General features: G+C 34.4%; 2 protein-coding genes across 2 annotated transcripts; one reads left to right on the plus strand and one right to left on the minus strand.

Moving 5' to 3' along the window:
• Positions 1-765: 765 nt before the first annotated feature.
• Positions 766-21,192, minus strand: LOC102802636 (F-box only protein 15-like). Its single transcript, XM_085500488.1, has 15 exons — positions 20,839-21,192; positions 19,514-19,666; positions 15,103-15,207; positions 14,279-14,413; positions 12,916-13,008; positions 11,861-12,070; positions 9,372-9,498; positions 9,150-9,232; positions 8,772-8,827; positions 8,130-8,228; positions 7,620-7,735; positions 7,337-7,398; positions 6,387-6,424; positions 3,464-3,543; positions 766-3,055 (listed from the first exon to the last, which is right to left on the minus strand). The coding sequence occupies exons 1-15, from the start codon at positions 20,970-20,972 to the stop codon at positions 2,966-2,968; spliced, it is 1,581 nt and encodes a 526-aa protein (XP_085356614.1). The 5' UTR covers positions 20,973-21,192; the 3' UTR covers positions 766-2,965.
• LOC102801797 (uncharacterized) lies at positions 21,179-24,822 on the plus strand. Its single transcript, XM_006821784.3, has 3 exons — positions 21,179-21,378; positions 22,910-22,976; positions 24,108-24,822. The coding sequence occupies exons 1-3, from the start codon at positions 21,307-21,309 to the stop codon at positions 24,197-24,199; spliced, it is 231 nt and encodes a 76-aa protein (XP_006821847.1). The 5' UTR covers positions 21,179-21,306; the 3' UTR covers positions 24,200-24,822.
• The last annotated feature ends 1,232 nt before the right edge of the window (positions 24,823-26,054 follow it).

Below are 26,054 nucleotides of genomic sequence, written 5' to 3' on the forward strand. Positions count from 1 at the left end.
CAAATGTACATGTGTAGGGTTCTCCCTACCAGGGTATGGAGTTTGATATTTCTAAGTTAAAATGGAGCATTCTATGGCTTCACAGGTCACAGTTAAAGACTGGCCACATGTGATCCCTGGTCAATCAGAATTTTATGGTTGCCAGAGGATCTGCTCCACAGGGTAAGGGGACGCAAGGCCATGACATGAAGGCGCTGCTGCGCCCCTGTTCTCTTGTTTAAAAAAATCTCTGAATTAAACTGCAAACCACATATGTAAAATTGTCTGAGTATCGGTAATACAAATTTCTAAATATTGTGTATTACATTGTATGTGCATCTCAAATATAATCACATAAATATGACTAAATCTTACTAAAATATTGCCTTTGACACAATTGCATGGGCAATGTAATGCGACCCCACAAAGACGAAAGTCCTGTGAAATGCGAGGTAAAAAATAAGGGTTGAATAGTCGCCATTTCATTGAAATTGTGTTGCACAAAATGCACTATTACGACAAATGACACACTTAATACTCTCAGCACACAGTAGTTTTTTTCTAAGCTTTCTTTTGATTTTATAATTGCATTCCAATACTTAACATAGTACTCTAAAGTTAGTAATTTTTTTTGTTTTGTAGTCTAAACCAAAACTGTCTATATACACATTACTATGACATTAATGCTTATTTTTACTGAAATCAAAAAATAAACAAAACAAGCTGTCAGGTTTTTCTAGCAGGCAGCACATGCAATATAAATAACAAGCAGAAATAACGCCAGTGTGCGGTTCAGAACGCTTTATTAAGCTAGTAGTGAGTTCTATACACAATGGGATGACACTAAGGGAAATATTACTAGTTATATTAATACATGTCACAATCCATAAAACAGCATACAATTATCAGACAAACTAGACTACACGCTCATCAAAATTACAATAATGCATAAAGCATACACGTTATAAATACAAGCAGTAAATTAAGAACTAGCATTACAAGTTGGTAATACAACCGGTTAGACCATGAACACGTCACAACCAGTTCAGACTGTCCTAATGCCCGGTAAGTTCAAACGTTCACTTGCTCGACACTTGCTTCACTCCACACAATCCAGAATTCCACTTCACAGCCTTCCACTCAGACTGCGCTCCATGCTCCATGCGTCACGACGGCTCACCACTCACAGGTCATCTGGAAAAGGGACAAGTACATTCCATAATACCTGCCGTTTTAAACACAACTAAAGAAACGTAATATGGATGTATTTAATCGGGCTACCGTACCCGGCACAGTTGAATGAACTACTAGGAAATGATTAAACTGAAATCTCAACTTACAGTTTCTATGTGCTGGCGTCTTGTCCATCTCCCTCACCAAAGGTTAGAAACTCAAAGTCTCGGGAATATCCCCAAGCTGCAAAACCAATTTGGCAGACCTCTACTCTATATACTTGGCTGACCTAATACAGCGAAGTCACCACCGACTTCCACCAACTCAAAGCCTGAACGCCTTGCCAGTTGATAGTAAAATTACGAGTCACCACGAGTAGAATTGCAGGAGATGCTCACTCCTGGACAACTAACCACATCATACTGCAGAATTACCAAGCACACTGACCTACTTTGCATCACAAAAGCAGTTCTATTCATCAATTCAGCCTACTCTAGTAAACGTTCATACACCCACCTGTAAGTGCATACCACTAACTTTCAATACACACTCGCATACCAGCACACTGCAAATCAAACTATGACCTGATTCATGTACACCTGTACACTAGTTACTAAGCAACAGACTTAGCACTATTAAGTTTATTATATGATGAGTTTATTCAATAAAGTTACTTTACAATACTATCACCTACAAACACAAATAACTAGACAATAACAAATAACATCCAAAATAGTGACAATTTTGTCACACAAGCCATGCATGGCACAGTCCCCGTTAGTTATCAAATTTAAGATATAAAGTTTTGTTTATAGTAATATAGCTGGAATATAAACATGTCAGGAATATGATGATTGTTTATCATTTAAATGATTGACATTTGTATCTGATCGTCAAATGAGTATTGAGAGATATTGCTCTGGAACAGCATTAATTAAAACAAAATCAGCCATTATGAATATATGTATAATGAATATATAAAATTTGAACATAGTCAGTCAAAGCATGTCAGAGATATGGCTCTAGAAGCCCATTCATTAAAACAAAATGGCCACTAGTCAGCCATTCAGAATCCGATCTAAAAAATAAAACAAGTTTTTTAGCACAAAAATAGCGACAATTAGGCCACTTTGAAAAGGATGGTCAAACCAATATATCCATATATCTGTGACATGATGTATAATGAATATTAAAAATTTGAACATAATCAGTCAAAACAAGTCAGACATATGGGTCTGGAAACCCATTCATTAAAACAAAATGGCCACCGGACAGCCATTTTGAGTCTGATCTGAAAAATAAAATGACGTGCATCAGGAACATGTAATGTCTAATGTATGTACCAAGTTTGAACGAAATCCCTCCATAAATGCCAGAAATGCTTGATATTTGATGATTTTTTTAGCACAAAAATGACAACCATTCGGCCATTTTGAATAGGATCGTCAAACAAATTGACGTGCATATGTATGATATCATGTATGATGTATGTGTGAAGTTTGATTGTGATTGGTCCACGCATTTCTAAGATACAGGTCCGGACGCACGCACAGACGCACACACGCACACGCACGCACGGACACACGGAGGTCAAAACATAAGTCCCCGTTTTTGGACTGCGTCCGAACGGGGACTAAAAATTAATCAAATTTTCTTTATTACTACAAATGAATTTTAAAAATTACAGAGCATTTGATTTCAATATAATGTATTAAATCTTTTAATATAGGTAAAATTTATATAACACTTGAAGTATTGAACTGGACGGAATGATACCACATTATTATTTAGTAAATCGATATATCACAAAATATCAGTACTTGGTTCCAAACCAGTTATTGATTGCCGCAAGAGACACATCTAAAACCACGCTAACAATGGCGTATTGTTCTCGGTCCTCAACCTACGGGACATGAATATTGCCATATTTAGAATCAACATGCCACAAACATAATGAAGATACTCAAAATATGGTAAATAGGTTGTTAATGTTAATGTAAATAATATATATTATTTGAGTAAAACGAGAAAAATTAGATGTACTGTGGAAAAGTGCTACATAGATTCTTCTCATTTAAATTGGCATGAAACAGGCAACAAAAAATGGGGGTCGTCGCCCCAGATTTCTTTGTATTTTATTCAAAATGCCACATTTGGGATTTCTATGGGGATAGTAAAATTATTCAGTATGTACTGGTAAATGAAGTTATAAGAATACTGATGTAAACAAAGTATTTGAACATTTTTACAAACTTTTACAGTTCTATTGTTTTTTACAGTTCTATTCAAATGCTAAATATTTCTAACTCACCCATATCATCTGCACATGTACTTGTCCTATATCATCATGATAATCAATGAAATAGTTGTCTCCTTCATAATGATAATTCACTGAAATAAAATAAAGTTTCAGTTTACTGATGATACTGTGTTGTAGTCCAAAACTAGGATTTATGTTTTGGGTTAGGTCCATCTATCGTCATATCTTGGATATGCCTTCAGTGATTTTGAAAAGCTAGTACAAAGACAAGTCATAATGGGCTACATATGCACATTGACAGTTTTTTTTATTCACTTGTAATTTGATTGACTGGTGGCCATTTTTGTCCCAAAAAACACCAAAAATGTGTCATCAACCAATTTTATTCAAACAGTCAGGGTACTGCCAACTACATGTAACGATCTGGTTAGACCAGATGCATTCAATGCACTGTCAAATCACTACCTGGTTGGACCAGGCCTTCCTGAATCAGGTTGTGAAACAAATTGATGTGCATATGTATAATATAATGTATGTGCGAAGTTTGAATGTAATTGGTCCAAGCATGTCTAAGATATAGCGACGGATGTACACATGCATGCTTGCACATAGGTCACTCCACTCAGACTGCATCCAAAAATGGACTAACTAACCATCTTGTTGGACCAGATACATTCAAGGCCCTGTCAACTAACTACCTTTAGTCGATACAGAGCTACAGTAATCGTATTCAGTCTAAAATATTAGTATAAGAAATCAATGTCAGTTAATACTCAGAATTTGTAGTAATCTACAAATAAATCAAGTTTTGCAACATCTATATACATATTTGTACTGTATTTGCTCTATTAAAAGAACCTGTGGTTATTTAAAATACAGACTTACCGGGTAGGTGAACCTATGATAGACATGTTTAAATTATTTAGCATACAGTGAATGCAATTTTCAGTGTTGGGTTACTGTAATTTGTGAAATTCTGAAATAAGAATATATGGTCACCGAACCATAGTTTTTTCACAAAACAACATTGAAAATTGATAAAAATTGCATGTTTTGAGTAGTTTACAATTGGTTCTTATGGCAGAAACATTTCATCATACATGTACATGTATCTCAAAATTGTTAACTACAAAAGTGACATGTAGTATTATGAGGGCTACATATGACTAATATTTGTATATAATGTATGTAAGTTATCCATTGAATAATGTGTTTACATGAATTTTATGGAAAATGTTCCAAAATGGATGATTTTTGGATTTTTTTGCATATGCTTTCTTGATAACGCATCTCTTTCTTTTCATAAAAAACTTTAAATATAAATGACATGCATGTATGTGAATCATCTCACAACAACTTTTGAATGATTTACTTGATTTGATCAATATTTTTCATGTTTTAATGGTAGTGAATTACCTTAAGTGCACTTGTATTGGAGATGCGCTTTTAACAGAGCAAATACAGTGTACATATCATTGGAAATGGAATTGAATTCAAAGTCAGTTTACAGGGGGTTTTAAAAATAGTGTTTCGATTAAGTACTAGGCAGTATACAGAATGAAGTATAAGGCTACATTACACCATAACTGCCTTATTTATTGCAACATATTACAGCACTCATACATACTGCTACATTGTGACAGTACCTTTGTACAATCAACACTTTCCGCCAAATTCACTCATATTCCTAGCACTGAACAGCACACAGCAAATATTACCCACACAACTACACAGCCTAATACACATCGACTGATTCGTGATGTTCAGGTAAAATACAGAGGCAGGGCCAGGCAACTCTACATAGACAAACCAGTAGATTAAAATAATTTTATAAAGCAGGTGAAGTTAAACATTGCATCTTTGAAAGACTGTATTTTCTGTACAATATCTTAACGAGGAAGGCATGCTTATAACGTTATCCGATGACATCCAAGATATGACTGATATGTTCCGATGTGCACTGGAAGTCGTTGGTACCGACTACTATCGATTGAAAATAATAACCAAAGGATATTCTCCTGCACAACCTGCCATGAATCATGTTGTTAATAGTGAAGTACAACAAGAAACAAGTACAGGTAGCAACGCACAGGAGCAACGATCGTCATCAGTGTCAAAGAGGTTGAAGTTTGAATACAAATCGCCACAAGATTTGGACATGGAAATGAGGAATGAAGAAATCAATGAACTCCAACTTGAAGTTCAACATGCAGAGTCCTCATTCAACGAGTTAAATAAACAATACAGTGTGTCGATAACAACCCCCGCGACCAAACCAAAAAACGATGTGGATCTTGTCATCTTGTCGGTGATCACAATCGCAAAAACTGTATGAACGAGTGTTGTGTCTCAGCCAAGATTTGTGGCGATATCAACCACCCTCAACACGCAGATAAACGCGCAGCATTAAATAAATCTGCAAAGGTTCATGACGATTTGAAAAAAAAAAGAAAAGCAAAAGTAGATGAACCGACCGCGGTTGCTGAAAACTTACGCCCTACTGCAGGGAACACTGCTCTCGGCACCTCGCCGGTATTCATATTACCACCACTCTCCACGATTTCCTTTATGATTATTTGAGATAAATCATCGCTGAGTGACGTTCCCTTCTGGTAGGGTCTGTTGTGACAATTATAGTTTGCCATAACCAATATTACATCGGAATCTGAAACACTGACACGGACGGCGGGCACGATAAGGCTTTCTTGTCCACGTAGTTTGTAGTAAAGACGCCAAGTAAACGAAGTGTTACAATGTGTTCACATTTTGGTTAAAATTATAAAGAGTGCAACCTGATTTGTCTCAATGTTTGGCTGTCGAATAATGCTACATTCATGCATCTAACTACCAAATCGAAACACTTTTTAAAAACCCTGTAGCTCCATCTATTGCTGTCAATGTTATTCCCGAGGCAAACAAATGCTGCACTGCACCCATTGATGGTATAGATTAAATGTTCAAGTAGTAACCTTACCTTGGGCTTCTGTAGAACGCTTTAATTTAACTGGATTGCTGAAAGAAATTTAATCGAATCAATACAATCATCAAGACAATGCTGTTTTTAAATTGGTACCTTGAATTGGCCGATTTTTGAACTATTATTCACTGGGTGTTATTTTCACTTATTTTGATGATAGCTAAATTAATCCCAGTAAATATTTAATTTAACCACAAAATGTGAAAACAATTGCAACATGAGTTTTGCTAACATTATGCTAGCATCATTAGATTGTATTAAGAAAATTACTGATTGACACATGAAAAATGCAATTTTGAGACTGACCAAGATTTTTTTAACAATCAAGTTCGCTATACCAGAACCATACTGTAAAATGGGTTTAAATTTCACTGATCTACAATTTCAGGCATATTCAGTGGGTTTTAAATTAGCACATTTTCCAGCCAGCGAAATAAGCAAAATTAAAACTATTAACCTATTTACAGTATTATCATATTGTAATGATTTGAGGCTATGACGTTTAGTTTAGTTATTTGCATAATGATATTGATACATTGTATGGAACATCTTGTAAGTATTTAGACTCAGTTCCAGGCCTAGCAGTTGAGCAATGAACACTTTGGCCACAAGTGCTCCTCTCCAATGCGTTATTCTCCTCCGGATTTGGTGACCAATACTCACTTGGTTCACTCTACCTTGAGAAGTCTGTTCTCAGTTTACACATATGCACTTACGTAAATTACAGCAGTGTGACTACGCCAAAACTTAGTCATATTTAGATGATCCTGTATACAACAATGACATTTTTTATTTTATTTATGTTTATTCAATTACAGATGTGCATCTAATAGTGCACTAGCATCACACATGTATAAACAGTACAGTCCGAATGTAGCTTAACTGCCAGTAGTAAAATCAATGAAGGAGCTATTCTGACAAACTTTGTGGTCACTGTGTTGACTCACCTGATACTCCACATTGGATTTTTGTGTTCATCCAGTAATATAACATCTAATATACACATATCCTATGGAGACATAATTTCAAAATCTGAGTTAATTTTTACACTACTGGCTATTATTGGAGTAAATATTCTAAACTTTGAAGACCATAGATTGTAAAAACTGAACCCTGTGTAAAACCAATCTAATGAACTCTTTGTGAATTATTGTTCAGTATTCAGCTTAGACAGGTTTTATGATAATAGCAAAATATCTCATGTCCTAGTAATTATGTTACATTACTAACCTGCACAATCCCTTTGAATACATCAGTCTTCCATGGTAAATGAATTTTCTTGTTGGTATATGAATGATTGTAAGTGACGTCAGATCGGATTGGAATTAGTCTTGCATACCTACCAACTGGCAATAAACAAAAGGTGTCTTATATATAATTGACATTGCAACTGATCACAAGTATTAGCAACATAGTAGCTACCATGACTAGTGGATCTTGAATACAAATGGGGTTGACCACTCTTACCCCGAGTATAGAATCATTCACTAGCAGATGCCACTTTAGAACTGGACACACATGAAATTCATTTTATTTGGCAATTTGCATTGTATTAACCATTAGCACATGCATTTTAATATCGATAGATGGTATATGTTATGGTGGTAAAAGTTTCTCAATTGACCAATATCTAGGTGAGTAATGCTAACAAATCATGCAAATATGAGCTTTCAGAAGATATATATTTCATTGGTAAGATAGTACTTGCTTCCCTACTCACAGTCTCCAGTCTATACTAACCTAAGTCTTGCTTGTGACAGTGAAGTTGTTGAAATTGCTGTCCCCAGTAGACTGCTCGTTGATTGCGCAATTCAATTGTACAACTATAACTGTGTAAACCTGTCGTAAAGTACAAGACAATTAATACACAATGTTATTGTTCAAACTTGTACTGTGAGATTCGTTTCCATTAATTAAATAGTTCATATCTGTTTGTTCTCATCAAAACTTTGATCATAATCTGATGTTACTTTCTAATAGAAAATTCATAACAACGACCAGCGTTAGAGGTCTTAAATGCAACGCCGTTTTTTTTTTGGCACCAGCTGTAAGGATTTACTGGTATCATTGGGCATAAACACAACATGAGTCAGTAACAGTTAGCAAATTTGCCACCATCAAACAATAGTTTCATTGCTTAAATTTCCAAAACGATCCACCATATTTGTTCTGTTAGAAGAGCATATGCTTATGAGAGCTAAGTTTGTGAGTTTGTCAAATAAGAAACATTTCAATCTAGCATAAAATATATGCAATTCTTGGCTAATGTGCACTTCTATTGGAGATGCACTTTTAATAAAGCAAATATGGTAATCAATATAAAGTATTTTATCCTAGACCTGCAACTATTCTATGTTCCTTTGTTATCAGAAATGGTCTTACCACATTGTGAGTCAACATCGTCAACAGGTGGTTTTCGTAGGCTGGGAATGTACACACTGAAACAAAAACAGCAAATAAAATTGTATGTTTGTCTGTCTATATTATATGACACACTGAGAATAGAGCAACCTGATAGTCATTATCTTACCACCACTCACATGCACCCTTTTTGACTAGGCACATATGCAAATTAAAAAAATAACACCCCTCCAAAGGCGAGCATACCATGAGATTGCGACTAGTTTCACAACATATATATGTTTCTTGTTAGAACTTGAAGTAATGTTGATATATTTTAAACCGTCCAAAAAAACATAAATTCCGGAAATGGCTGATGCCCCTTTAAGTCTTGTTGATAAGTATTGTTTAATACCCTACCTATCCGAAGTTGCCATGGAACATCTCTGTACAAGCTGATGGTTACCAATGGACAGCGAAACAAACGCCAATTCACCACCATCCTATTGACAAATAAAATTCACATTATAGCATTTTGACTCGTTGATTTCGTAAGCAGAATTAAGGAAACATACACTGACTGGTCACTCTGCTGACATATGTACTAGAGCAAGGGGTTCAAATTAAGACATGTCTACTTACCTGCCATGTAGCAAGCATCAGACCATAAGTTAAAATGTAAATGTTCACAGTTCCATCTTGACCATCAGGTGCATTCTGGGAGGAACTGTTAATTGGTTGATGTAATAAAAGAGATCTTTGGCAAGGACTAGAGAAAAGAAAACAAAAAGACAAAATGAACACAACATGTACCTATATGCATTACTTGAGATGAAGTGTCACTCAAACTTATTGGGGAAAGTTGTTTTTTGTTTACATTATGAAAATAATATTTACATTATGACATTTTTTATAAACTGAATTCAACAAAAGACGGTTTATACTTATGAAATACTTATAAAAATGTATAAACTAAACTGTTTTCATTTTAAATTAGTCTCATTTGCATCTAAACGATGTATGAAATCAGTTTATATAAACATCCATTCATTATAGTGCTCATGCATTTGTTAAAAAGTGTTAAAACAGCTGACGTCACTGCTAGAGCTTATAAATGATTCACAATGTACATAGCTAACTTTAGTATAACTTACTGAACATGTAATTACAGTAATGTATATATTAATGTATATATTTCTGTGTAACTTACTGAACGTGTAATTACAGTAATGTATATATTTCTGTGTAACTTACCGAACGTGTAATTACAGTAATGTATATATTTCTGTGTAACTTACCGAACGTGTAATTACAGTAATGTATATATTTCTGTGTAACTTACCGAACGTGTAATTACAGTAATGTATATATTTCTGTGTAACTTACCGAACGTGTAATTACAGTAATGTATATATTTCTGTGTAACTTACCGAACGTGTAATTACAGTAATGTATATATTTCTGTGTAACTTACCGAACGTGTAATTACAGTAATGTATATATTTCTGTGTAACTTACCGAACGTGTAATTACAGTAATGTATATATTTCTGTGTAACTTACCGAACGTGTAATTACAGTAATGTATATATTTCTGTGTAACTTACCGAACGTGTAATTACAGTAATGTATATATTTCTGTGTAACTTACCGAACGTGTAATTACAGTAATGTATATATTTCTGTGTAACTTACCGAACGTGTAATTACAGTAATGTATATATTTCTGTGTAACTTACCGAACGTGTAATTACAGTAATGTATATATTTCTGTGTAACTTACCGAACGTGTAATTACAGTAATGTATATATTTCTGTGTAACTTACCGAACGTGTAATTACAGTAATGTATATATTTCTGTGTAACTTACCGAACGTGTAATTACAGTAATGTATATATTTCTGTGTAACTTACCGAACGTGTAATTACAGTAATGTATATATTTCTGTGTAACTTACCGAACGTGTAATTACAGTAATGTATATATTTCTGTGTAACTTACCGAACGTGTAATTACAGTAATGTATATATTTCTGTGTAACTTACCGAACGTGTAATTACAGTAATGTATATATTTCTGTGTAACTTACCGAACGTGTAATTACAGTAATGTATATATTTCTGTGTAACTTACCGAACGTGTAATTACAGTAATGTATATATTTCTGTGTAACTTACCGAACGTGTAATTACAGTAATGTATATATTTCTGTGTCACTTACCGAACGTGTAATTACAGTAATGTATATATTTCTGTGTCACTTACCGAACGTGTAATTACAGTAATGTATATATTTCTGTGTCACTTACCGAACGTGTAATTACAGTAATGTATATATTTCTGTGTAACTTACCGAACGTGTAATTACAGTAATGTATATATTTCTGTGTAACTTACTGAACGTGTAATTACAGTAATGTATATATTTCTGTGTAACTTACTGAACGTGTAATTACAGTAATGTATATATTTCTGTGTAACTTACTGAACGTGTAATTACAGTAATGTATATATTTCTGTGTAACTTACCGAACGTGTAATTACAGTAATGTATATATTTCTGTGTAACTTACCGAACGTGTAATTACAGTAATGTATATATTTCTGTGTAACTTACTGAACGTGTAATTACAGTAATGTATATATTTCTGTGTAACTTACTGAACGTGTAATTACAGTAATGTATCTATTTCTGTGTAGCTTACTGAACGTGTAATTACAGTAATGTATATTATTCTGTGTAACTTACTGAACGTGTAATTACAGTAATGTATATATTTCTGTGTAACTTACTGAACGTGTAATTACAGTAATGTATATATTTCTGTGTAACTTACTGAACGTGTAATTACAGTAATGTATATATTTCTGTGTAACTTACTGAACATGTAATTACAGTAATGTATATATTTCTGTGTAACTTACTGAACGTGTAATTACAGTAATGTATATATTTCTGTGTAACTTACTGAACGTGTAATTACAGTAATGTATATATTTCTGTGTAACTTACTGAACGTGTAATTACAGTAATGTATATAACTGAACTGAGCAGTTTCCTGTTCAATCATTAATAACTAACATGCATATTACATTATGGGTATGCACTATGTTATTAACTTCAAATTACCTGTTTGTTAAAGCATTTCCATTGTTACCATAAAACACGGGAGCTAGTCCATAAATAGACAGTCTTTTAATTCTCTTGAGCGGCAGCGATTCAAGACTGTACCATCTTACAGTGGTAGAGAGTGGAAAACAAAACCTGTCATTGTGTGCTATAACATGTTCACTACCACTTGTATCTGTCACCACTAGCTGCCATTTAATACCAAGCTTTCTGTAAAACAAATTAATGTACAGTATTTGAAGGCATATTAGAATGTTTGAAGACTTGAGACTCCAGAGTGATTGAAAGCTTCAATTTCAAAATCGAAATCAAAATAAAACAAGGCCGCACATGTCATTTTAAAAAACAAATTTACAAAAAACATTTTGTTAAGTCTAAACAGAAAGTAACAATGACTTTGAAGTTGTCAATGTCTCCAGCTGATCACATCACAAACATTTACAGTGGCAAAAGCTACTGTAAAATTTGTAACAATCATATCAGTGCAATCATATTATCTGGAGAGTTCATTCGTTGTCTACAGTCAACATTTGATTTAGACACTGTATGCCTGTAATGATTTGAGGCTATGAAACTTAGTTTAGTTATTTGCATAATAATATTGATACATTGTCATGGAACATCTCGAGTACTGTAGAATACTTTATTTTCGCTTGGAATTTATTTTCACTATTTTCGCTGAAGGGATGATTCCGTGAAAATAAAATCCAGTGAATATACTTTTTTTCCTATATTTCACATTAAACTCATGAAAAATCAGTGAAAATAAATTCCAAGCAAAACACCCAAAAAGCCTTTTCAGCGAAAATTAATTCCAGCGAAAATAAAGTATTCCACAGTATTTAGACTCAGTTCCAGGCCTAGCAGTTGAGCAATAAACATCTTGGATACAAGTGCTTCTCTCCAGTGCGTTATTCTCCTCCCGGATTTGGTGACCAATACTCACTTGGTTCACTCTACCTTGAGAAGTCTGTTCTCAGTTTACAATGCCATCTTCAGACAAAAGACTGATAAAATATAAATATTTACCTACAATCAACTGTAATATTACTTACTCTAATGCTTGTTGTGTATTTACTGGTAGACCAGTATAGGGACTCAGTTTCTTCAACAATGCCTGGATTCTACCATTACGAATGTTGACACATCTGAGAAAACAACAATACAGAGCTATAATGACTCTTTCATAAGTAACCTTCATTAAATTGTCCTACATATTAAATGTTTTCCATATTTATTCAAACAGTTTGATCAAGACCTGTAAATAATAGAAAATTATGTCTGTTTTGTCCAAAATTAAATAAAAGAAATGACCACATAATCATAATACAACTAAAACTTTGACCTTGTAATTGTATGTATAATTTTGAACTATGACATTGTAATCATATATGTTAACTAAAATGTATGTGTACATACTGCACATACTCAAAATGTAATTAATTGTAAGTCCACATTTTATTATTCCACTTCCAAGAATGACAAATATGCATCTATATAATTCTGCACTTATTTAATCAATCTTATTTCTGTATCAAGTTTTTAGCATAGTGATTAAAGAAAAGCTATATAATTTTACTAACATTTTTAGAAATTTCACAGATGAGCAGCTATGAAGAATTACTAATTTAATTAATTTGTAAAATATGATAAAATGCAACTATATTATTTGATATGGAGCGCTATATTTGGGATATCAGTACTTGGGATAATGTTTATCACAGTTATTAGTTTTAGTGTCTGTCCATTAGTAAAAACAAGTTATTTTGAGAATAGGATCTTGAAAACTCACTCAGATTAGTTTTGCTGATATATATTAATCAAAGTTTAAGTGCCAGTTTTTATGACTGCACTGTCTTGTTTTGACATACATGGTAATAATGCCAAAGTCAACCTGTCACCTTTACACAATGTGAAACACATTTTACAGAAAATTTTGCATTATTATTTTGGCAAAAAAAATTTTGTTATTCAAGCCATAATCACATGCTATATTATTAACCCTGTTCAAAGAATACTGGTAAGGCTGAATTAAATTTATATTAATTGCTGGTGACTGATCTATGCTAAGACAAGATATGTCAGGTTGTTCAGAAAATTAAGTTGAAGTTATATTACTTGATGGAAAAAAAACACAAAATGTCAGAAGGTTATGGTACTGTATTCTACATTAATTTTGTATTTAACCCTCGACCCACATTTAATAAAACTTTCGACCTACATATTTGTAATTAAACATACAATCTTTTCATTCTAGTATTTCACTGCACAGAAAGTAATATAACCTTTGACCTACATATTAAATTAAACAACTTTCCCATTCTAGTATTTCACTACCACAGAAAGCTATACCCCAGACTAAATCTGATTACAACTCCAGCTTGTAAACACTACAATCATTCATTATAAAAATCTCACTTTCTAATACAATCTCTTTTCCACTGTATGATATGATGATCACCACCACCGCTAGCTTTTGTAACACTCTGTGTTTCTGTTTTCTTCTTTTTGCCAGTGACAATGTAAGCTTCATATAACTTTCTCCATAGTGAGCTGAAATGCATCATAAAACATATTGATTAATCTAAGAATTCTTTCAAAATGCAAGTAGACCCTGCTCCCCAACAGTAAACAAACTATAGATACAGTATTTGTTCTATTAAAAGCATAAATTAATAGAAGCACATATAAACCAAAAGGTTTGGTTCATTAAAATGAACCTCAGTAATTAACATGAGTGTATGTACTACTAATAGAGTGAATACACTTCATATATGTGAGTATAAGTAAACATTTGTTCATTGCCAAAGGCATCAATATTATTTATATCAAATGTTTTATAACGTCTTTAAACTGAATCGTTTTTTCCTTTAATTTTTGATGAGACAAGTTGTAGCGCATTTTGTGATTCTGGGTAAGGGAACCACAAAATTGTTTAGCATTGCACATTTCATTTTGGATCCTAAATCAGCAATCAAGTCAGTGTCAGAGACTATCAAGAAAATTTATATCAGCAAAAATTAAACAGTATACAATACTTGGCACATATACATATTTGTCCGCACACAGAATAGCCAAATTTTCGAGTAAAAACTGAAAATTGACTCAAATTTTGTCTGTTGACTACAAAATTAGGGTTCATTTCCAGAAATATTGGATAAAATAAGAAAAAAAGAGCAGAAAAATTTTGGTGAGAAAGCCTTGGTGAAAAGGTTGATGGATAATATTTAAATTGTACTTACTTATCATTGGCTAATTTCAACCACTGCTTACAAACACTGGCACATATCAATAAATCATTTGGTCCAAGGTAAGTAAAGATCTTCAAAATAATCTCACTTGGTAGACTGCAAATGATAAAATAATAGCAAGTGATGATGTGCTTGTAAAATACTTAAAATCATAATTTTGTAATAATGTGATGGCATACCATTTACGCATTATCCATTATTATGGAACATAGGATTCATAGTTGTGATGGTTGGTGTGAAATATCATATGCTAATATGGTATTATCATAACGTTAAACGTCATCATTGTATACGTGTTCAAACTGTACATGGAAAGACAAATAGCAGCAAAACAACAACTTCAGACTGAATAACAGGTATTCAATTGGTACAATGACACTAACTTATAATTATAATATCAACTGAATGTTTATTTCAAAAAGATAAGGATAGTAAGTGATATTTCTGCTGATTATGGATAATCATCACTAATATTAACTGCAAATGTACATCTACTGATGTGCTTGGACAACATCACAATTTGCATGCATGGTTTAAAAAAATTATGATTACGATATCTTTTTGGCGCTTATAGTTGGTCATGTGATAAAATATCATTGAACTGAGAACCAACATAATTCTTATTTTTCTTTTTGTCTACATCACTTGTGATCAGTGCTATGGTATACCATCGTCCGCTTGCACGGTGTTGCTCCGTTTGAACATTCCTCCCTCCACAACACCGTGCGGTAATTCTATTCATAATCGTGTATGTCACGTGGTTGCGCGATAGAAAGTTTACCGACCAATAGAAAGCTTTGTTACAATCACTACCAAAAAGCGCTTGGGGCTTTGCATTTCTGATGTCTTCATCTTCGGCTTCATTTCTGTCAATACATGTTGCAGTGACACCATGAGCTTTGAGGTACAACACCTACTCTTCTATAATACTCAACAGTGGCTCAACACTATTACAACGCTCGATGGTCGCAAGGCTGGTGAAACATAATAACATAATGATTTACCATTTCCAGTGCGACTAAACACGAACACATCAGACTCGGAAGTAAGTACCCTGAACGGCTTTTGTCCGAATATTGTATTGCCTCGACATCCAAGCCAACACAGCTTCCACTGAGCGAGCATTTTCACCGCTTGGCAACCATCATGGTGAAAACAAAGGCCAAAAACTCTCAGAAAACGGTACTTTGGGATGGTTGTTGACACCCCCTGAACCGTGTAACAATATTATCCCTGCATATGCAATATATTTAAATTTGGTTGTTTAGGATTTCTTTAAAGTTAAGTGTGTGCTGTTTTTTCGATTTTAGCTATTTTCAATGGCTTTTCGACCGGCGTTCCACAGCAGCTCGCGCAGAGCCCATAGAAATACATGGTAGAGTGCTGCGCGTCTTTCATAACGTCTTGTGACTTAGCTCCGCCCGACAATGTTGATAGCTTGGCCAATCGCGTTGATGAAAGAAGCAATATGATTGGCTGTTGGTAAACTGATTCTAAACTGTGAGGGCATTGTCACATACACATATTCCTAATGAAATACTTCAAGGTGATAGTGGAGTGCTTCGCAGGAACATTCACCTTGAAAATTCAAGATGTGGTATACTTAATACTACACTTTATAAGAAGTGATGCAGTAGATGATGTTGTATCCATAGAGATGCAAATTCACCAACCACAATGCAGAGACAGTGAGCGTTAAAGGGGAACCGATACTATAAATAAGGGTCAAGATGGCCATCGTATTAGTATGCTAATCCGAACCAAGCTGCTAACATCGTGGCGGGAGCTCCGTGAAATGTGCCATTTACTATGTTTGGAGATCAAGCTATGGTTCCAAATACATATCCACAGGGGCATGAATATGTACGCTAGCGATTACACTCATCTGGTTGGGTTTTTGATGTATAAATGTTGTTATTTTCGGTCGAAACGTGCCGCGACCAGTGAAAATCACGAGTTTAAAATGGTGGCTAATGTATGCAAAATGCCTGTCAATCACAGTTTGAGTAAACAAAAATGTAAATCCCCTAGATGTTTATTCAATCTACAAAGCTTGTTGGTTTACAAACAGCCCCGGCAAACAGCATTATTGTTACGTAGTTTTCTATGTCTAACCATCGGTAACACTGGGACATGACAATGTAAGACAGTAAATAATGTCATTAACATTAGGTTACGGGCTTTCAATTAAAATTTCCTGTTGGAATGTAAAACACAATACCCAAGTCAAAACAACACTCACTCCTGACCCACAATCTTACGAATTTTACCGTAGTCATTGACGCCTATTCAAGAGTACGATGTTTATTGTGGTTAGCGTGAACAGGTAAAGCTTCGCTTCGACAATGAGCTGTTATCACCGTAAAAATGTTAAATTAGTCTTCAAATGGTCAGTTTATCATCGAAAACAACTAATTTTTTGATTTAAAAAAAGTGCCGTCTTTCCATCAAAACCAGAGGTAAAAGATCGTGCTGGAACATCAGCAATTTTTCTCCATGTTGGTATTTGAACACATTGGCATCACCGAGTATTGAAATTGAAATTTACCTGCATTTCAGAACAATTCAACGAATTTACTTTTTTTACTTTATTAATAATCACTACCAAGTAATAATAATAATTGTGAAACGCAGCATGATCGGATTGAGTTACCGTGATTATTTGCTACTAAGCAATGCAGTGTTCGTTTTTTTTTAAATTTATTTTTAGGAACGCCAGAACGATGTTGGTTACTACTATATGGACATTTTTCGTTTGATCGTACGGCAAAGACTTGTGTTTTCTAATGGATGACTTTTTGTACAACTTTCTAGACAGTCTGGAAAAAGGAAGGGGTACAGTGAATAAGAGTCAGACTGCAATGAGCTGCAAATGGTAGTTGTGTAATACTGGTAGGCGTACAGGAAATAACCGTTCTGTTAGAGGTTCCAAGTTTCGGATATCAACAAGACATTGGGCTGACTGCTTCGTATGGTGTTACCCTTTGTTTTATTTTTCCCGAATACTTCAACAGCTCAAAACCGCGAAATCAGATGTTTCCACAGCACACATTACAGAGTACAAGAAGTAAATACGCCATGCTTGAAATGCATGAACAGCCAGGTCTTGGCATAAAAAAATAAATCAGTTTTTGTTTCTGTACTTGACTGTAGGACGAAACAGCGCCCAGACAACACGTCACAGGCAGTTCCAATTCATAATTTTTACAATAGATCGTTTTCGTTTATGCCTTCAACTTGCATCAGGTTTTGTTTACGCTGGAGGTATCACCCATCTTTCCATGCATTGCGTCTATCACACATTGTCCAGTGTTTTTTATACAATCCACATCTGACAGCGTTGTTGTTGCACAGACTTTGACCGTCACCCAGCCAGCTTTGCCTGTTGGTTGTAACGCAGGGTTGTAACAACGTCGATTTTATAATAAATACAACGCTGCAGATTGGTCGTTAAAATTGAGTCCACGGTAAAATTGTTTTGACAGAACGCTCTTCTCCCCCTCACCGCTCATTTGATTTTGATTGTAAAGTCAACCCGACGTTCACCCACCAGATCACAAGAACTCAAATCTCACACGAGATACAAGCCGGTACCACCCGTGTACATACGGGTTAGGCTTCACGGAAGACAAGGCTGTACATTTTGATTTTCCACACGAGTGTCGTAAACAGGTTACAAGATAAGCCTGTGATGTCGCGGTGACTTTTCTTTACTAATGATTTTGATATTTCCGTGTAATAACTTGTACTTATAATATACAGTACACTTTTTTATTGTCGCCTTTACCAATTAGTCAATATTATATGGAAATTTGAGGGTAATAGTAAATTTGTTACGGAAATATGAAAACCAAAGTCTTTGACTTTGTGTTTTCACACTTGTTATATTAGCAGTCTGGAGGAGTAGTATTTATACAGAATGTGCATAGGAAGTTTCGTTCTCAGGTTTACTGTATACGAGATCAGTACCGTCAATAGACCGACACAACGAGAACAGACAAATAAACTTGAGTCGGCGGATTTTCTTTGAGATCATTTAGCAACAATCTGGTTGTGTGTATCCGGTGGACTGCTGCCTTTTCTTGTTGGCCATTATCAACTTGAATTAGTTCCGCGTCATATTTTTCCGACGATGTATAAATTACGGAGCATGCGATGTTTCAATTCATAACACATGAAGACTGCTCTGTATTTGTTTGAAATTCAATTGCTATGTTATATTTAAACAAGTAAATTGTAATCCGTTCTTAGTATGTTTATATCAGTTGTTGTTTTGTGGGATTAGCGGTACAGGGGGAAAGATAAGCATTCATTTACTCAGTGGACAGAGGCGGAGTTAATTAATTACCCATGAGCACTTGGAGCAATCCAAAGGATTGAGTGGTAATAAATGTATACTTGCCTTTCTATATTTACTTTGCGTCTGAAATGACTTGCTGTCACTGGCAATTTTCGTATAACACGTACAGGCGATGATGCGTTGTATGTTTTGGGTTTCGTAGACAACCCAGCACCACCACTTGGTTTAGTAGATGGGGACTTTTCTACTAATGACCTAGAAGTGAACACACAATTTACTATTAAACAAGCAAACAAGAATGATATCTCCCTATGATATTGTAAGCATCAATTGTAACAAAGTGTCTGGTGTGGACAAAATAAATGTCACACTGCTTTAGTTCTTTAAGTGCATATACACTAAACAAACATAATTTATTTATGTATTTTTTTAAATATTTTTCGTGCCAGGCGACAGTTCTGGACATTGAGTGTCACTGTTGTCTCTCCTGACATTTTTTTTGTATGTGCAGATTGCAAGTGCTAATGCTGACACATAGTGTATTTTGCCACAAAAGTCATATTCATGTTTGGGACTACATGACAGGGCTGTGTGGCCATCTCTCTGTCAAATGGCATTTTTTTTAATGCGCTATCCTGGCGTCAACCAGGCTCGGTCGATCACAAGCACCTGCGAACCTTAACAAAGGTTCCCCCAAAGTCGCATTCGTTAGTGAATGAATCTTGACCAGTGGAATTGGCCTTCCCATTGAGTCTGTGGCACACTCACCCAGGGTAGGGGTCGACCCTTTGATGTTCAGCCTAAGGTAGGATTTGAACTTAGGTCTACCGATCTTGAGTCTAATGCGACAACCACAAACATAATTTATTATATAGGCACTAAACTTCAAACAGATCAGTCTAGTTAATATTTTTTTACAGCAATTGCTAAATGATTTACAACAAAGTGTGCAAAATTTCTGTGGCAGAACATGTTGGTCCTTTTGGAGAATACTGCGAGTTCAAACAATCTGTAGGAATCACATGGTTTAATAAGGTGTTCTTTATTGCATTGGTCAGTATACACAGCAATATATCAGTCCTGTAGAACTCATAGAAAATTTTTGAACTACTACTACTATTGGTAATTATCATGTTTTACTTGCACTAAATTTGAAGTTGATACAAGTGAATTGGCAATTTATGATGACAACATTTGTAAGTTATCAACTCTTGAAAAATGTAAGTGCTTTCTAGCACTAGAGATAGCATTATTGTCAATTGCTTGAGACAATATATTTATTTTATTTTTCGAGCTTCAAGTTTTGGCTGTATTTAGAATCTGAATAGTATTCTTGATCATTGGTTTCTGGTAAGTTTTCCTTCATTAATCATACAAAATGTTGTGTCAAATAAAATAACTATCTATAAAAAAATAAGCTATCTCACCTATTCACTCCTTTTGATGGAGACGTTGAAAGCTTTTTGTCATTATAACTGATATTTTTTGATGCACTTTTATGTGACTGTAAATAGGATTTCAGGTGCTGTGTATGTCTTGAACTTGAACTCGGAGATGCCATATTAGCAAAAAACCAATACAAGTGTCGAAGGTCCCATACACAGTCCGTTTGACGGACGACTTCAGACTATCTCTCACGCTGTATTACTGAATCTCATAGTTCTGCTAATTTTTCATAAAACATTTGTTACCTATTACACGCAAAAATTCACGTCGGCTATTTTGTTTTGGTATTCTGCGCATGCGCATTACATTAAAGGTCACAGTGCATGCGCATAACCACGGCGTCGGTTCGCAAATTTTTGTTAGTAGGGGAACACTCGGAGCAACGTCTACAGCCAGTACGGTCGCAATATAATCTCTCTCATCTCTGAACATTAACATCAAATTTGACAATGACTGACGTTAGAACCGATCTTATGACCAGCAGTGCTGATCCCAAAAATGTACAAGACCTGACTCAGTTCGTAAGTAATTAGTTTTTTGTAGATTTCCGTGTGTTTTGGTCAGCACATAGTCAGTTACTAGTGTTGAATCTCTGCCGGGGGTCTCTGGCTGACTCACCGGGCTGTGGTCCAAACACGGCAAAACAGCTGTTCTATCGATCCGGACTAATTCAGTATCTCTGACTCATACTGGGTCTCTACTATTTTGCAGAAGTATCGATTGCGGGTACGGCATTTTGAAACAAGATTAATGAAAACAGTTTGAGACGCTCGGGGTTTCTCGGCAACCATAAAAAACAAGTTTAGACTTATTTTGCTAATTTCCACAGTGATCTTTGGACCCTTATGTCTTAGCAAACCTATTCTAATACGTCATATCTGTCTATAAGAGGAAATTCACATTTGCTAACTTTGTGTATCTACACAAATTCGACAGCTTCAATATTTAAACTAATTTAAAAAAAATCTTCGGGTCAAATCATAAATTCTAGTTCCCGGACTCTAATCCCTAGAGGTCTATAATGGCATGCCCTGTTATTCTTACTGTGTGAAATAGAGGTTCCCGCAGTATTCAATTAGATATAATACAATGCCATGAAAATCAAAGTACCAGTAATCTCGACGTACATTGATGGGCATTGTTGTCTTTTTAAGTTTATTGCTTGACGTGTAAAGTATTGTCTATATTTCAATGGTCACTGACTATGACCGGGGTAGATCAATCGCCATGACGAGAAATGCAGTAACTGTTGCTACGGAAATGACAACAAAGCTGCCATTTATTAACTTGATCCTAATGTCAGTTATAAAACTTCTCTGTTTGGTTTAATTTCTATGTCAAGAGACCTCGGTAACTTTTATGTTTTCAGTAATTTTGTTTTTAATTAGCATGCTTTTATAACGGTTAATCAAGTTATCTGGCATTAAAGTTTTTACCCGAATTATGGAGCCTTGAGATTAATTAAAAGGCATTGGTTCTTCAATAGCAATCATTTTATATTTATTAAATGAAATTAATAATTGCTTCATGCACCTCAACTTGGAAGATAATATGTTTCATAATTGTTACTGGTGAAAGGCCAAGAGACCAGCTATTGCTGGGATAAAAGATTGAAGAAAACATTAACAGTATTGAGTGGATGTGAATCTGTTGTGCAGGTTGTTAAGTGTGTGTTGGATAATGATGAAGAATCATAAGATTACTCCCTGTGAAATTTTTGTCAATGTAGTTTCTATAGTATGGTCTGGGCCTGAACAAAACTGACTGCTAGTCATTTTGGCAGATAGCCAGGTTTCTTTATAAGAACCAATAGAGCATTGTTTGTTCTCAGGTTCTTGGTGATATTAAAGATCATGACCATAAAATTAATGACACAATGCAAGTCAAATTCTTCCTGTATTCTATTCAAATGGCTGGCAACAAATTGTATACTGAATGAATATATTTCATCTGAATGATCGAGATCAACCATATTCTTTACAGTCTGTTGCATTGCCAGAATGACCCAAACAAAAAAATCTTTTTCCAATATATATATTTTTATCTCCTCAGGTACAGCAGCTTTTACAACAAATGCAAGACAGATTCCAGCAGATGTCTGACCAAATTATTACAAGAAATATCCTTTTATATTTTTTCATATTGGTGTATATCAGTATTTGTATAGATTGTGCTCTTACCAATAAATACCGAGAAGATTTATATATTTGTGACAATGCATGTTTGCAATATACCGTAGTAAATGTTGTGCATTGCTCAAGCATAGGAAGAGGGACATTATTCTTCACATTTTACCCCTGTATTTTGTAGTGACAAGTATTATCTGTTGTCATTTGAAGAGGGGGGGAGGCAAGGGGGGATAGTTGGTACAGGTTACAAGAAATAAAAAAAACATTTTACGGTCTTACAGGAAATAAATTGAAAGTTCCATTTACAGTAAAAAATTGTTTTTTTCACTTTAAAAATAAAGCAAATTCCTAATAACATTTTACAGTTTTATAATATATTTGATAATTTGTGTTTAAGAATCAAAATTGCATACGAATTGCAACATTTAATCTGGAAAATGCTTTATACGCTCACGAAAAATTAGTTCTTTGTACAAATTACGAATGAATAAAATAGCTGATTACATTTTTCACCTTGCCCATGTCTACAAATTTATGTTTTTGACTCCCGTGTGCGAAGCACAAAAGGGAGTCTTTGCAGTTACCCTGTCTGTATGTCTGTATGTATGTATGTATGTATGTATGTATGTATGTATGTATGTATGTCACTTTTTTTGTTCCACCGTTATCTCAAGAACCACTAATCAAATTTTCGTGAAACTTGGTACATGACCCTTACATCCATGGGCTTTATGCTGGTACAAATGTTGCTGTAAATTAATAGTACCCAAAACCAATATCTTAGACTCATCAATTGAAAATTTCATATTTAATATTGCTGGTGGTATTTGTTTTGAGTTGAATATTTTCAGTGCTCTTGGACACAAGTGGTATGACTGCCACATATTGGTTGATTTATTCTTCAACATTCCATAGCAATCAAGTAACCTGTATTTTGTATCGGTTTTCAACAAGACGTTGTTTCACTTCGTTTAAATGTTTCCATAATCGCTTTACCATCAATTTTCTAGGAATCACAATATCATGTGCTGTTAGATTGTTCTCATGTCTACGAGTCATTTTGTGTTATTACACATTTAGTTTAACTTGTAGTGGCAATGTTTTCTTTAACTCTCTATAACTTGATGATATGGGAGGACGAATTGATGACCTGGAAAAGAACATTGCTGACTTGATGACCCAGGCTGGTGTAGATGAAGGTGTAGGACCTTGAACTCACAGTATTTAGCTTCCAGTTTGCCCAATACTAGATTGCTGTTAATGAAGAATGTGTATACAAAACTACTTATTATAAAATATAATGATTTTTAAATGGCTTTAAAAAATGTTGTGCAAACAAATAATTTAAATAAAATTAAATCATATCATGCTTAATATTAATCGATTGGCACTGTTCAAATTTGTGGTCTTTTTTGTGTGTGTTATGTTTGTCAAACCATAATCTTCGCCCATGCTGGACTTGTATATTTTTTACCCCTATTTTTCCATGTATGAAAACAATCTGAAAAAGATAATCTTGAAGAATTTTATAAGAATATTACCTCCAAATGAAGATGCAACTTTTTGTTAATATTATGTCACTTTTAAAGTTCAGTTTGTGACACATGTAAGTTAATATCATCAGTTATTGTTATTTTGTGACTGACAATATTCTTGTTGGTGCTTATTTTTTTAAAGAAAACAAGTTAATCCTAAACAATATTGTTTTTTCCCCATCTGAAATCAGCTTTATCGTCCAAAACTTTGCTTGTGTGTGAATTTTTCTTTCCTTTGTTTACTGTGATCATTTATTTGTTTACTTCTGGTGGTTGGGAAATAAAAAAAAAACTTTCTGTACATTTATTAAGTTGTGATTGTTTTTAGTCCCCGTTCGGATGCAGTCCGAAAACGGGGACTTATGTTTTGACCTCCGTGCGTGCGTGTGTCTGTGCGTGTGTCCGGACCTGTATCTTAGAAATGCCTGGACCAATCACAATCAAACTTCACACATACATCATACATGATATTACACATATGCACGTCAATTTGTTTCATGATCTGATTTAAGATGGCCGAATGGCGGCCATTTTTGTGCTAAAAATCATCAAAATTAAGCATTTCTCGGCTGTTTACAGATGGATTTTGTTCAAACTCGGTATATACGTTAGACATTATAGGACCTTGATGCACATCATTTTGTTTTACGATCTGATTCAAGATGGCCGAATGGCGGCCATTTTTGTGCTAAAATATCCTAAAAATCAACCATTTCTCGGCTGTTTACAGATGGATTTTGTTCAAACTTGGTATATACATTAGACATTATGGGACCTTGATGCAAATAATTTTGTTTTTCAGATAAGATTCAAAATGGCCGACTGGCGGCCATTTTGTATTAATGAATGTGGTTCTCGTGCCATATCTCTGACTTACTTTCACTGATTATGTTCAAATTTTAAATATTCATTATACATCATGTCATAGATAGACAGATATACTGGTTTGACGATCCTATTCAAAATGGCCAAATGGTGGCCTTTTTTGTGCTAAACAATCATCAAATATCAAGCATTTCTGGCATTTATGGATGGATTTCGTTCAAACTTGGTACATATAGTAGACATTACAGGTTCCTGATGCACATCATTTATTTTTCAGATCGGATTTAAAATGGCTGTCTGGCAGCCATTTTGTTTTAATGAATGGGCTTCTAGACCCATATCTCCGACTTGTTTTGACTGATAATATTTTCAAATTTTAAATATTCATTATACATCATGTCATAGATAAATAGATATATTGATTTGACTATCCTATTCAAAATGGCCGAATGGTGGTCATTTTTGTGCTAAAAAATCATCAAATATCAAGCATTTATGGGTGGATTTCATTCAAACTTGGTATATACATTAGACATTACGGGTTCCTGATGCTCGTCATTTTATTTTTCAGATTGGATTCAAAATGCCTGACTGGCGGCCATTTTGTTTTAATGATTGGGCTTCTAGAGCCATATCTCTTAAATGCTTTGACTTATTATATTTAAATTTTATATATTCATTATACGTTATATATATACATGTAATCAA

Source organism: Saccoglossus kowalevskii, chromosome 6, assembly GCF_978046115.1.
Source record: "Saccoglossus kowalevskii chromosome 6, keSacKowa6.1, whole genome shotgun sequence".
In the NCBI taxonomy this organism is placed as follows: domain Eukaryota; kingdom Metazoa; phylum Hemichordata; class Enteropneusta; family Harrimaniidae; genus Saccoglossus; species Saccoglossus kowalevskii.

What these genes read in the sequence shown, in the direction of transcription:
- LOC102801797 (XM_006821784.3), top strand. Translation starts at nt 21,307, where the DNA reads ATGACTGACGTTAGAACCGATCTTATGACCAGCAGTGCTGATCCCAAA. An exon ending in TACAAGACCTGACTCAGTTC is followed by an intron (nt 21,379 to 22,909) that starts GTAAGTAATTAG and finishes TTATCTCCTCAG; the next exon opens with GTACAGCAGCTTTTACAACA. An exon ending in TGACCAAATTATTACAAGAA is followed by an intron (nt 22,977 to 24,107) that starts ATATCCTTTTAT and finishes ACTCTCTATAAC; the next exon opens with TTGATGATATGGGAGGACGA.
- LOC102802636 (XM_085500488.1), bottom strand. Translation starts at nt 20,972, where the DNA reads ATGGCATCTCCGAGTTCAAGTTCAAGACATACACAGCACCTGAAATCC. An exon ending in CGATGTTGACTCACAATGTG is followed by an intron (nt 8,229 to 8,771) that starts GTAAGACCATTT and finishes ACTTTACGACAG; the next exon opens with GTTTACACAGTTATAGTTGT. An exon ending in TACATGTGCAGATGATATGG is followed by an intron (nt 3,056 to 3,463) that starts GTGAGTTAGAAA and finishes CATGTCCCGTAG; the next exon opens with GTTGAGGACCGAGAACAATA.